We start from the raw sequence: 13,125 nt of genomic DNA on the forward strand, positions 1-13,125 counted from the left end.
AGGAAGGACAGACTGCATAACCACTGAACTACCAATGAAATAGAGACACATATTCCCCCAGAACACCAACTAGATAAATATATTAAATTGCTAGTGACTCAAATTACTGTGATAATATCTCAGCACTGTTTGAAAGGGTCCACTGAATTCCAATTATATACATATTAAGCTTTTATTCATCTGCCTAACGGGATTTCCTGTCCATCTGGGAGTAGGGGGTAGAGTCTGACTGTGTTGGAGTAGAGTGTTAATATTTGGAGAGGAACCTCCCCGGGACAGGGTCCCCAGGCTTTGCAGACAAGGCCTTCTGGCCGGGCCCCTCTTCCCTTCCTGTCTCCCAGATTCCTCCAGGACACTATTGTGCTGTGCACTGTTTGGCCCCCTCGGTGTCCCTGCTCCTTCCAGCCACTGCTCCCTTCTGCAGAAACTTGCCTGGGATTCCCAGGGTACAGGGGTGGGGGCTGGTCAGGGCCTGGTCAGTGTAGAGCAGGGAGCTTTTCACTTTTAGCACAGATAGAGTGGCCAGGGCCCCATGGCTGCACCTCCCTGGACATAACCAGGATGTCCTGTCATCCGCCCCCCAAACAAAACTGGGGTCTCCCCTTTATTTTGCCAACAGAATCCAATTTTTAGGTGATGAGACAAGTGTTTGACTTAAAAAGACCCTCCTGCCCAGCCTTCTGGAAGGTCTGGAGCCCAGCCCAGCGCCCTGGATCCCCTTGGCATGTGAAACGGGGAATGCAGTGTCCTCCAGTGGCCAGCTTCAGCTTGGAGTGGGCACCTGGCTGGTGGCCAGTGGTTCCCCTGCAGGCCACTGCTGTCTCCTCTTGGGTCCTGTTCTGAGTCTCAGGCCCGAGTCCCCGGGGAAGGCCCCACACCTTGCCCTGTGCCTGGGTATGGGGATGGCCCTGAGGGGCAGCCTTGCTTGGGAGAAGGGGGAAAAAGGATATTTTTATATAAAGAAGGAAAAGACAGCCCCTCTGGGCAGATGAGGCCTGCTGTAGGCCAGGGGGCTTGGTAAACTGTGTCCACTGGTCTGCAACCCTTCAGCTGGATCCTTTTGTGCAGTGAACGGCCTGGACAACTGTCCGGGTGGTCCTTCAGGGATATGTTCCTGGACCTTTCTTAGCTTCTCACTGACCTTTCTCCCACTCCAAGTCTGTGTTCCTCAGTCAAACAAGTGTCAGGGAGGAGGAGGAGGAGAGGGAGGAGGAGGAACCTGCTTCACCCTCCGCACCTGGGGGCGTTGTTCCACGTGTCTTCCTTGGGAAAGACCAGGGTTCTATACAGCCTGGGGGCGGTTTCACCTTTCTACTTTTGAGTGAGACTCTCTCAAGTCACGGCTCTTTGGGCCCACATGGCTAAGGTCTAGCCACCTGTGGGTGTCTCATGCTGCCTCAGTGGGTGGCGTGGGGGGCGGGGCTGACCTCCCCCATTCCTGGCTCAGTTCAGCACACCCTGGCCCTTGTGCCCGCTCTCTGCCCTGAGCAGGAGTTTTATTTTCCTACCCTTTGGTGAAGCAAGCACAGGTGTGCGGAGGTGGGCAGGGGTTTCCAGCCCCAGCTGCCGGGGTAGGGAGACCTCTGTTGCTCAAGGCATGGGAGGTGGGGACTTAGCGGGACAAAGGCTCACCCCACACTCTTATCATTAGCATTATCTGTATTTTTAATTTTTAAGTTGAGAAATTTTCTACAACTGTCAAACTAGACAAATGACAGTAGCCAGTTCTCCTCACCCAGACTCAGCCATTGCTAACAGCTGTCAGTGTTGAAGATGGTCAGCATCTCGTGCCCTTGGTTTCACTCGTTCCCTGTGTGGCCCTCGTCCCTCTCCCCATGTCCTGAGCGCCCTGAGTAGCCACTGCCAGGAACTTGGCCTGTGGGTTTGTTTACTCTGAATCTGCATGTGCCCAGCCATGAGCAACAGGTCACTTTTTGAATGTGACCGAAGCTGCATCCTGCTGCGTGTGTTGCTGTGTGGCCGGCTTTCCTCCCTGTCTTCTGTTCATGAGTGCTGTTCGAGCTGAATACCGTCCTGTGACGTTGGTTTAAAAATGCAGGCCAGGCGTGGTGGCTCATGCCTGGAATCCCAGCACTCTGGGAGGCTGAGGTGAGAGGATCGCCTGAGCCCAGGAGTTTGAGACCAGCCTGGGCAACATAGTGAGACCTGGTCTCTACAAAAAATAAAAAAATGAGCCGGGCATGGTGGTGGCACGTGTCATTGTCCCAGCCACTCGGCAGGCCAAGGTGGGAGGATCACTTGAGCCCAGGAATTGAAGGCTGTGGTGAGCCATGATGGCACCACCGTACTCCAGCCTGGGCGACAGAGAGACACCCTGTCTCTAAAAAATAAAAAACAAATCAACACGTGAACATATGTTCTCTTCCTGAGGGACGGAGCTTGCCGCGGTTGTTCCGTGTTGACTGTGCTGCACACAGGCCCCCCAGCTTGCTCTGCCCCTCACTGCATTAAGCCTCTTTGGGCCTCAGTTTCTCCATCCCTAAAGGAGGTCGGGGAGGCCAGGCAGGTGTTGAGTGAGATGAAGAGGCCCTCTGGGAGACGTTCCAGGAGTCTGTAGGCGACTCCAGCCTCTTCTCACCTCTGACAGCCTGGTGGCGGGGGTGGTGTCTGTGCTGGGGATGTGGGTACAGCGCCTGGGTGGGCGGGGATGAGGGTGGGGTTTGGTGACAGGGCGTGGGTGGTCACCCAGCTTTGCCTTTCTCCACAGGGTCCTGAGGACACCATGAGCCAGCCAGGCCTGGCCGCTGGGCCTGACCGGCCCCCCAGCCCCTACACCCCACTTCTCCCGGACTCTCCCAGCGGACAGCCCCCCAGCCCCACAGCCTGAACCTCCCAGCTGCCATGTGCCTGTTGCATACATGCATGCAGGCCTGTGCAGACACTCAGGGACGGAGCTGCTGCTGAAGGGACTTGCAGGGAGAGGCTCGTCGACAAGCACTGTTCTGGAACCTTCTCTCCACGTGGCCCACAGGCCTGACCACAGGGGCTGTGGATACTGTGTCCCCTTCCTTGGGTGAGCCTGGCCTGTCCCATTCAGCCATTGGGCCCAGGCTTCCTCCCCTTCAGGGTGAAACACTGCAGTCCCGGCATAGTGACTCCCCAGGCAGGACTGGCCAGGCTGGGAGTGCTGGCTTCCTGTGCCAAATAGCTGCCAGGCCAGGCAAAGCGCCTTTACACAGGCCTCAGAAAACAACGGGGTGAGCACGAGATGCCCCGTGCGGCTGCCCGAGGCTCCCTGCCCACCCTGGCCGGACCTTGATCTCCCCGAAGTCTTCACAGGCACTGCATCAGGGTGTCTGCTGCCCGTTTCCTCCAGCCTAAACTGACATCATCCTACGGACTGAGCCGGCCACTCCCTGGCCGAAGTGGCAGCAGGCTGTGCCCCCGAGCTGCCCCCACCCCCTCACAGGGCCCCTCAGATTTTAGGTGCCCAGGCTGAGGTGAAGAGGCCTTGGGGCCCTGCCTCCCGGGCGCTCCTGGACCCTGGGGCCAGCCTGTGACCCTTTTCTACTGGAAATGAGTTTTATCATCTTTGAAAAATAATTCACTATTGAAGTAATAAACCTTTAAAAAAATTTGATGCTGGCCTCTGTGACAGCCTTGTTTGCTGGGGTTGGGGGAGCAGTGGGGGCCTCTGGGAAGTCCTGGGCTCTTCTTCTCTTGGTCAATAGCTCCTTTCTGGTGGCTGCCAAGAGCGTCTCTCCCAGGGCTAGGCCGCTGGCTTACCTTCCTGTTGTTTTTAAATTTCAACCTTGTGCAATGTTGAGTTTCATAGAAATACTGCATGAGTACGCCCTTGTTTAGAAGCAGCAGGGCTGAGTCCCGTCTTCCCCCCTCCCCCGGCCATGCCCACAGCCCCCAGTGCAGACGCCTTTGCCACTTTTGCGTGGGGCCCCTGGATGTGTTTCTGTGCCTTTATCTACAAATCCTGGTGCCCGTGGGACATGCCCCGTGTTGTTCTAGGCCTTTGCTTTTTGCTTGTTACATAAGTGGTGAAGAAGAGAAGCGGGTAAGAGAACAGCTTGGAGGCATCTAAAAGTTTTCATTTTAAGTGTAGATCATTGCAAAGGATGGAATTTTCTCAGATTGTCATCATCATTGATGTTTGAATATGAGACCATTTCATCAGTATTTAAGTGTACTCTGGATCGAACTAGGACAGGAGTGGATATTCACTGCCAAACATTTCAAGGAATACACGAACAAGCTCTTTTATGATCAGAAATGTTATGCCCCTTTTCCCCTTAAACTTGTATTTCCTTTCTTCTTCCCTCCTAAAGTGTTATCTAAATGATATGTATATTTGATGCTTTTTTTTTTTTTTCTTGTGACCATCAAGAGTAAATTCTTTTAGGTCTGGGACTGCCATAACAAAATACTGTCAAGGCCGGGCATGGTGGCACACACCTGTAATCCCAGCCCTGTGGGAGGCCAAGACTGGAGGATTGCTTGAGGCCAGGAGTTCAAGACTAGTCTGGGTGAAATGGTGAGACCTTCATCTCTACAAAAACATACAAAAATTAGCCAGGCATGGTGGTGGGCGCCTGTGGTCCCAACTACTCAGGAGGCTGAGGTAGGAGGATTGCTAGAAGCCAAGAGGTTGAGGCTGCAGTGAGCTGTGATTATGCCACTGCACTCCAGCCTGCGAGACAGAGCAAGACACTGTCTCCAAAAGAAAAAGTACCATCAGTAGGTTGCTTATAGTAGGTTACCATCAGTAGGTTATATTTCTCACAGCTCTGGAGGCTGGAAGGCTGAGACCAGGGTACCAGCAGGGTTGGGTTCTGGTGAGGCGTCTCTTCCTGGCTTGCAGACGGCTGCCTTCTGTGTCCTCACACGGCCTTTCCTCGGTGTGGAGCGGGGAAGAGAGAGGGACAGCAAGAGCTCTGTGGTGTCTTTTATAAGGACACTGATGCTATCGGATCAGGGCCTCATTTAATTATTTTCTTAGAGGCCCCATCTCCAGACACAGCCACACTGGGGGTCAGGGCTTCAACATAGGAATTCTGGGTCAACACAACATTTAGCCTATACCATCTGGATTGCCTTTCAACTCTCAGGACACGATTGGTCAAAACTATATCACTATGTTTTATGTTACATATCAACGAAGCAAAATTTTATAGGAATGCATGTCCTTTTGGTATGCATTTTATATATATTTTTCATTTACAGATTAGAGTTGTGTGTGTGTACAATTCCATGAATTTTGACACGTGGATAGAATTGAGTCATTACCCCTACAATCAAGACACAGAACAATTTCATTATTCCCCAAGATTTCCTCGTGCCTTCTCTTTTTTGTTTGTTTATTTGTTTTACAGTGGGCTCCCATAATTTTTTTTTTTTTTTTGAAACAGGGTTTCGCTCTGTTGCCCAGGCTGGAGTGCAGTGGTTCAATCTTGACTCACTGCAGCCTACTCATTGCACCTCCCAGGCTCAAGAGAGCCTCCTGACTTAGCCTTCCAAGTAGCTGGGACCACAGATGTGTGCCACCACACCTGGCTAATTTTTTTTTGTAGAGATGGGGGTCTGGCTGTGTCGCCCAGGCTGGTCTTGAACTTTTGGCTTCAAGCATTACTCCCACCTCAACCTACCAAAGTGCTGGGATTACAGGCGTGAGCCACTGCACCCAGCCTGTGTCCTGTGCTGCCTTCCTCCCACTTTGTAGGGAAGTCCCTTGCCCCCATGTTTAGCCCTTGGCCACTAGCTATTTTTACCTTTCCAGAATGTTCTAAATGGCATCTACAACCTGTAACCCTCTGAGCCTGGCTTCTTTCACTCAGCACTGTCGACTCTAGATGCATGCGTGTTGTCGTGTGTAGCAATAGTTCATTTCCTTTCGCTGCTGAGCAGAACTGCATGGGGTGCACACACCAATGATTTTCAGCCGTTCACTTATTGAGGGACACGTAGAGTGGTTCCAGCCTTTGGCAATTGTAGTAGTCGGTTTTCACGCCGCTGATAAAGTCATACCCAAGACTGGGTAACTTTTAAAGAAAAAAGGTTTAATGAACTCACAGTTCACATGGCTGGGGAGGCCTCACAATCATGGTGGAAGGCAAAGGAGAAGCAAAGTCATGTCTTACATGGGACCAGACAAGAGGGAGTGACAGCCAAGTGAAAGGGGAAACCCCCGATCAGACCATTAGATCTTGTGAGACTTACTCACTACCAGGAGAACAGTATGGGGGAAACCGCCCCTACGATTCAATTATCTCCCACTGGATCCCTCCCACAACATGGGAATAATGGGAACTACAATTCGAGATGAGATTTGGGCGGGGACACAGCCAGACCATATCAGTCACTATGAACAAAGCTGCTGTGAACGTTCATGTACAGATCTGTGTGTGAAGGCATACGTTCATGTCCCTCGGGTGTACACCTTGGAGTGGGGCTGCCGAGTCAAACCGGAGCTCTGCATTTCACTTTTGGGGGACTGCCAGTTTCACAGTCGCTGTACCAGCCTGCTTTCCCAGCAGCTCTGCATCCTCACCAGCATCTTGGTATTTTCAATTTTAAAAACGTTCAGCCCTTCATAGTGGTTTCTCACTGTGGCTTTTATTTGCTTAGAAATACTTCTTGTCCTGAGATGAGTGGGACTTCCTCTCCACCCCCGATTAATTCATGTATCTGTGAATGACTGTCACGTATTGCTAGAATGAAACCAATTTTTACCATCAATTCTTCGTCGCTGCAAGTGCAGAGAAGCCTTGTTTTCATAAGGAAGTCGCCGGGAGTGGAATTCTTATACTCCTGGTTAGTATGCGAATGTCACGCAGCCATCTGTCATTGGAAGCGATTTTCGCTGATCTCCCAGCTGACAGGTCCATTTGACCTTTCTTCAGATTTGTAGAAAGCAGCAAAGTGGAAACCACCGGCTTGCAAAAGCGTTTCTTACCCAATCTTTAGACGGGTTCTCGAAACCCGTGTCCGAGAAGTTCCCTCTGACTGGGGCTGGGGGTCAGGCAGGCTTTGCCTGTTGGCTGTAGAGTGGAGGGGTTGGGGGTCTTGTGAGCTGCCTGGGGGACTGGCAAGCAAGTGACAAGATCAGGAGAGAGTCCAGGCCCCGAGGACAGTCCCTTCAAACTCCCTGTGTCTGATCCTCTGGGAAGCTGAGCCCAGCTTTGGTTATTTGATAACCACGATGAGGATTTTGACTTAACCTGCACATGCGACACATCACAGACACTTTTAACCCTTGCATTCAGGTCTACCTGCTCATAAGCTCATAAAACAGAAAAAAAGACAGTCCCCAGAAGGCATTCTGTTTGTTTTTTTTTTTTTTGAGACAGGGTCTCACTTTGTCACCTAGGCTGGTGCAATCACTGTTCACTGCAGCCTCGACCTCCCAGGCTCAGGCGATCCTCTCACCTCAGCCTCCCAAGTAACTGGGATTATAGGCCTGTGCCACTACATCCGGCTAATGTTTTGTATTTTTTTTTTGTAGAGATAGGGTTTTGCCATGTTGCCCAGGCTGATCTCCAACTCCCAGGCTCAAGCGATCCATCCACCTCGGCCTCCCAAAGTGCTGGGATAACAGGCATGAGCCACTGCCCTGGCCCTTAAGTCATTCTTGTGTGTGTGTGTTCCTGAGGGACTTAGCCTCCTGTGTGTCTCACTGGGTGAACACCTTGCTTCTGAGTGAGGTTTGATTTTTTTTGTAGGGTGTATGTTTGGACACATCCTTGGTCTTAAGCCCAGCCAACGACCTTAGCCAGGGCTCAGGGAAGGGAAGCACCGCCTGCCCCACAGCTGGAGGGCTGTGCTTCGGGACACCCGGTCCAGCTTCAGTGTCTCTGACTCTGAGCATCTTTGACTCTTCGAGACTTTCTTTTCATGCTCTCACTGTAGGCCCCAGCCCCCGCCAGTGACGGGACTCTACTACTTACTATGTTGCTTGAATTTGGCTTACTTTTTTTCTTAAAGAATTTTATTTTAAAAGGAAGGCAGTTGTATCTGTGAAATTATGGGTTCTTTGGGCAAGTAATATTTTTCCCATCTCCATTAAAATAAATACCTAAGTACTAAGGATGTTCCTCCCTGTACCTCAAAGCGGCCTGCTACCTGCGATCTCGGCACCATCCCATGATTGTCTCCCATGCGCCCTTCGTCCTGCTCGGCCTGTGTCGCCCCTGCATAGCCTTTCCCCCCTTCTCTGCCTCGCTTAGTCTTCGCCATCATCGAAGGTGCAATTCCAGCCATACCCCCTCCTCCAGGAGGCACCCCTCCCCCATCACTCCTGCTTGCTCTTTTTCCCTATCTCAGGACTCCTGGGGCACTTTGTATCTCAGTTGATACTAGAATGTTCTAGAATACAAGAAGTCCTAATTCCAGTTGCTGTAACCCCAAACCCCAAGGACCTGCAACATAATCCCGGTACCTGCCCCTGTGCTGGAAACGAATATTCTTACCCAGGGTAGTTACTCACATTCATTAGCACTCCTTGGCTCACGCAGACACCCATTCTTTCAACATATTTAGCCACTGCCCACTACGTGCTAGGCGCGGGGGGTGCAATTGTAGACCAGGCAGAGGCGGCCCTTCCTCTCAAACAACTTGACAATTCTGCCACTCACTAGCTGTGGGACCCTGGACAAGTCACACAGCCTGTCTGGAGACCCAGTGTTCTCCCCTTTAAAGCAGGTGACTCAGACCTGCTTTGCAGGGATGTGCCAGGAGAGATGGGTGAAGTGGATAGTGTGAATGGAGTGGGCCGGGGCAGGGGTCCTCAGCTGAAAACAATGCCTCTTGGGGTCAGCGTGGGGCTCGAGGTGGCGGCCCCGTGGGTGGGTCCAGGGCCAGGGACCCTGTGTCTGAGCCACTGAGGCTCTGCCAGTCTGGTCCACTGGCCTCCCGGCTCCCACGCGTGTCCTGAGCCGTCCATTCTCCAGGCGGCGACCCTGAAATGTTAATCTGTCACAAAGGTCATCTTTGCTTGAATCGTGGGTGACTTTTCCCCATCCTGGCGGTAAAGTCTCCCCACTTGTCTCTCCATCTGCGATCCCCCGCAATCTGGCTGCCGACGCGAGACTTCAGGACGATTCCGAGCTCGGCCACTGGGGGGCGAGCTGTGCACACAGGTGGTCCAGAGGCTGCTGCCTAGGAGACGCTGCGGATCACCCGGTTCCTAGAACGGAGTGGATTGATTTTAAACCGGGAAGGCTGTGGTCCAGAGCCTGGCGTCGGGAACCGTGACCCCTAGATACTGTATTTTACGTGTGTGTCTGGGCGTTTTATTCTGGGAAGCGTTTCCTCAATAGTCTTCAGATTTTCAAAGGGATCTTAACCCTTTCTCTCTGGGGTCTTGGGAACAAGAGTGACACCCCTATAACAGAGTGACCCGGGTCACACGATGTCTGCTTCTCCTTAGCATGCTACTCCCTGCTCCCAGCACCTGCGTGCTACTGCCTGCTCTGCTCAAGTTGCTGGGTGCCTTGAAGCAATTCATAACCTCACTGAGCCTCCCATGAGATGGGAGTGAAGATTGCTGCTACACAAATCTCTGAGAACCCCTGTGAGGGTGGACTCGAAATGGACGTGTGAGGGCTGGGTGCGGTGGCTCTCGCCTATAATCCCAGTACTGTGGGAGGCCAGGAGTTCGAGACCAGCCTGAGCAGCATGGTGAAACACCGTCTCTACTAAAAATACAAAAATTAGCTGGATGTAGTGGCAGGCATATGTAATTCCAGCTACGCGGGAGGGTGAGGCAGGAGAATCGCTTGAACCCAGGAGGTGGAGGTTGCGGAGAGCCAAGATCATCCCACTGTACTCCAGCCTGAGTGACAGAGTGAGACTCCATCTCGAAGAAAAAAAAAAAAAAAAGAAAGAAATGGGTGTGTGAGCATTCTGTACAGAGCCTGGGACGACTATGAAAGCTCTCAAATGCTGAACCTCCAGCAAGTATTTATTAGACACCTACTGTGTGCAGAGCACTTGCTGGGCTCTGAGAGAGAGTCAAACTCTGAGAAGTCTGTGTCAATTCATTCATTCCTTCATTCAGCAAACGCTGTTTGGGTGCTCACTGTGCGCCACACACCCTCATATGTATTGCGAATCAGCTTCAGTTACGTTCCCCAGAAGCAGACGCTGAGACCAAGATTCCTGGCCAGGGAGTGTCCCAGGAGGGCAAAGGGGACTCTAGCAGCCCAGGGTCATGGACAGCTCTCAAAGGCAGACCAACAGGTCTTGGGTTTTGGATGCAAAAATGCTCCAAAGTCAGGGGTGTGCAAATACAGTTAAAAGAGTATTCATTTGAATCTGCTTAAAACACCAAGGGTATCCGCTTCAGAATTACAGAGGTGACAGGGTGCGGTGGCTCACCCCTGTAATCCCAGCACTTTGGGAGGCCAAGGTGGGTGGATTGCTTGAGGTCAGGAGTTTGAGACCAGCCTGGGCAACATAGCAAAACCCCGTCTCTACTGAAAATACAAAAATTAGCCAGGTGTGGTGGTGTGTGCCTGTAATCCCAGCTATGTAATCTGAGCCACAAGAATCGCTTGAACCTGGGAGGCGGAGGTTGCAGTGAGCCGAGATCTCACCACTGCACTCCAGCCTGGGTGACAGAGCGAGACTCCATCTCAAAAAAAAAAAAAAAAAGAAAATGAAAGAAAAACAACAACAACAAAGTTGGACAAAGATAGAAAGCTCCTTGCCCTCACAAACTTGCCTTCTAGTGGGAGAGACAGCTGGCAAGTAAATGCATGAGTGAGGTCATGCATGAGTAAGGTCACTCATGAGTAAGGTCACGTATGAGTAAGGTCACTCTGGGAAGCAACAATGCCAGGACAGAAAGAAAAGCAGGGGGTGCGCTGGAGAAGAGGTGCTGTGCAGGGGGCCTACTTAGATGAGAGCGCATTTCCAGAAGTTTCCTCTGAGAAGTGCCGACTCCTGAAGGCTTCATGGGAATCTGGAGAAGAGCGCTCCAGGAACCGGGAAGTATATGTGCAAAGGGCCTGGGGTAGTGACAAGCAGAACAGAAACAGTGCGCTGTGACTGGAGCCCAGAGGGTGGGCCTGGGTGAGAGAAACGCAAACTGCTTTTCCTCCTCTGTTTGCCCCGAAACAATCAACACAGAAGACTTCTGTGACCAAATATGGGGGCCTCCCCCACCACAGATGAAATGAACAACTAATTCTGCAGTGGACACCAGCCAGGGGCCCTCTGATTCAACTCAATTCTGCCGCTGTCTACCTGGAGGCAGTGTCAGACCCCACAGGTCGAGGGTTCAGACCCCAGGGCGACCCCTCACTCCCGATGCCCGTCTCAAGCCCTGGGTTGCGTCACCTGTGCTTCTGACAGACCAGCTGTAAATGGAGGCTCCCACGACCCTGTCTTTGAGTTCAATTAATTTGCTAGAGCAGCTCACAGGGCTCAGGGAAGCACTGAGCTTATTTATTATAAAGGATGTTACAAGGAGACAGATGAAGAGATGCTAGGGAGCGGCACGGGGGAGGGGCACGGGGGAGGGGCACGGGGGAGGGGCACGGGGAGGGGCATGGGGCAGGGGCACGGGGGAGGGGCATGGGGAGGGGCGTGGAGCTGCTATGCTCTCCAGGGCACCACCCTCCAGGAGCCTTCCCATGCTCAAAAACTCTGTCCTCTTCAGTTTTTGTGGAGGTTTCATTAGGTGGGCATAATTTTTAAAATTATTTAAAATTTTTAATTTTTGTGGGTTCATAGTGTTATACATTTGTGGGGTGCATGAGATGTGTTGACACTGGCATGCAATGTGACATAATCACATCATGGGAAGGGCATATCCACCCCTTCAAGGATTTAGCCTTTGTGTTACAAACAATCCAATTACACTCCTTCAGTTAACTTAAAAATACGCAATCAAGTTTTTCTTGACTATAGTCACCCTGTTGTGTGATCAAATAGTAGGTCTTATTCATTCTTTCTCTCTGTGTATGTTTTTTGTATACGTGGGTGTGATGGATTAAACCACAGGCCCTTGGTGATCAGTTTGACCTTCAGCCTCTCTCCCCTCACTGGAGGTTGGGGTGGGGCTGAAAGTCCCAGCCCTCTAGCACTGACTTGGTTTTTTCTGAGACCAGTCCCCATCCTGAAGCTGCCTAGGGGTTGCCAGCCACCAGTGAGTCATTGGCAAACAAAAGGACATCACTTTGGAGATTCCAAGGATTTTAGGAGCAGAAGACCAAATAAATATTTTACACTGTCACAGTGGGAGGGGTTGGAGGGAGATGGAGGTGGGGAGCTGGGGAGTCTTGCAGTTAGGATTTTAAGTACAGTGGGAAACCACTGGAGATTTTTCAGTCGGGGAGGGCCGCGTTTGCTGTTTCTGCTGTGGGAGAGGCTGTGGGGGCAGGCGTGGACGCTGGAGGTCCGGCTGGAGGCAGTGGCCCTCCTCCTGGTGACAGGTGGTGGTGGTGGCCTGGGCCAGGGTGGGGCAGTGGATGAAGAGGGGACAGATGCGGGGTGTATTTTTAGGGGCTGGAGCTCATAGAACATGGTGCTAAACTGGATGTGGGAAGTGAGGGGCGAGGAGGCACCCAGTGAGACTCTCCAGTGTCTGAGCCTGACAGCCAAGGGGAGGGAGGGGCCGCTTTTTGTTAGTTTTCATTTGTTTTTGTTTGTTTGTTGTTTGTTTTATTTTTTGAGACAGAGTCTTGCTCTGTCGCCCAGGCTGGAGTGCAGTGGCGTGATCTCGGTTCACTGCAACCTCTGCCTCCCGGGTTCAAGCGATTCTCCTGCCTCAGCCTCCCAAGTAGCTGGAATCACAGGTGCCCATCACCCACGCCCGCCTAATTTTTGTAGTTTTAGTTGAGATGGGGTTTCGCCTTGTTGGCCAGGCTGGTCTCAAACTCCTGACCTTGTGATCTGCCCGCCTTGGCCTCTCAAAGTGTTGGGATTATAGGCGTGAGCCACCGCGCCTGGACATTTTCATTTGTTTTTGAGACAGGGTTTCTGTCATCCAGGCTGGAATGCAGCGGTGTGATCATAGTTCACTGTAGCCTCGAACTCCTGGGCTCAAGTGATCCTCCTGCCTCAGCCTTCGGAGTAGCTGGGTCTACAGGCACATGCCAGGACACCTGGCTAATTTTAAAATTAATTATTATTATTATTATTTTTAGAAAG

General features: G+C 51.8%; 1 protein-coding gene across 4 annotated transcripts in view; it reads left to right on the top strand.

Moving 5' to 3' along the window:
- The window catches only part of LOC105493629 (scavenger receptor class B member 1), an 88,905-nt gene extending 85,304 nt beyond the window's left edge, over positions 1-3,601 (top strand). For 2 of the 4 annotated variants that reach the window (XM_011761483.3, XM_071070823.1), the window contains exon 12: positions 2,729-3,601. In XM_011761483.3, coding sequence (XP_011759785.1) covers positions 2,729-2,848 — 120 coding nt within the window. In that variant the 3' untranslated portion in view covers positions 2,849-3,601. The remainder of the gene's footprint in view (positions 1-2,728) is intronic. The other 2 variants (XM_011761475.3, XM_011761461.3) reach the window with 1 other exon arrangement.
- Positions 3,602-13,125: the final 9,524 nt, after the last annotated feature.

This window comes from Macaca nemestrina, chromosome 10 (genome assembly GCF_043159975.1).
Source record: "Macaca nemestrina isolate mMacNem1 chromosome 10, mMacNem.hap1, whole genome shotgun sequence".
Lineage (NCBI taxonomy): Eukaryota > Metazoa > Chordata > Mammalia > Primates > Cercopithecidae > Macaca > Macaca nemestrina.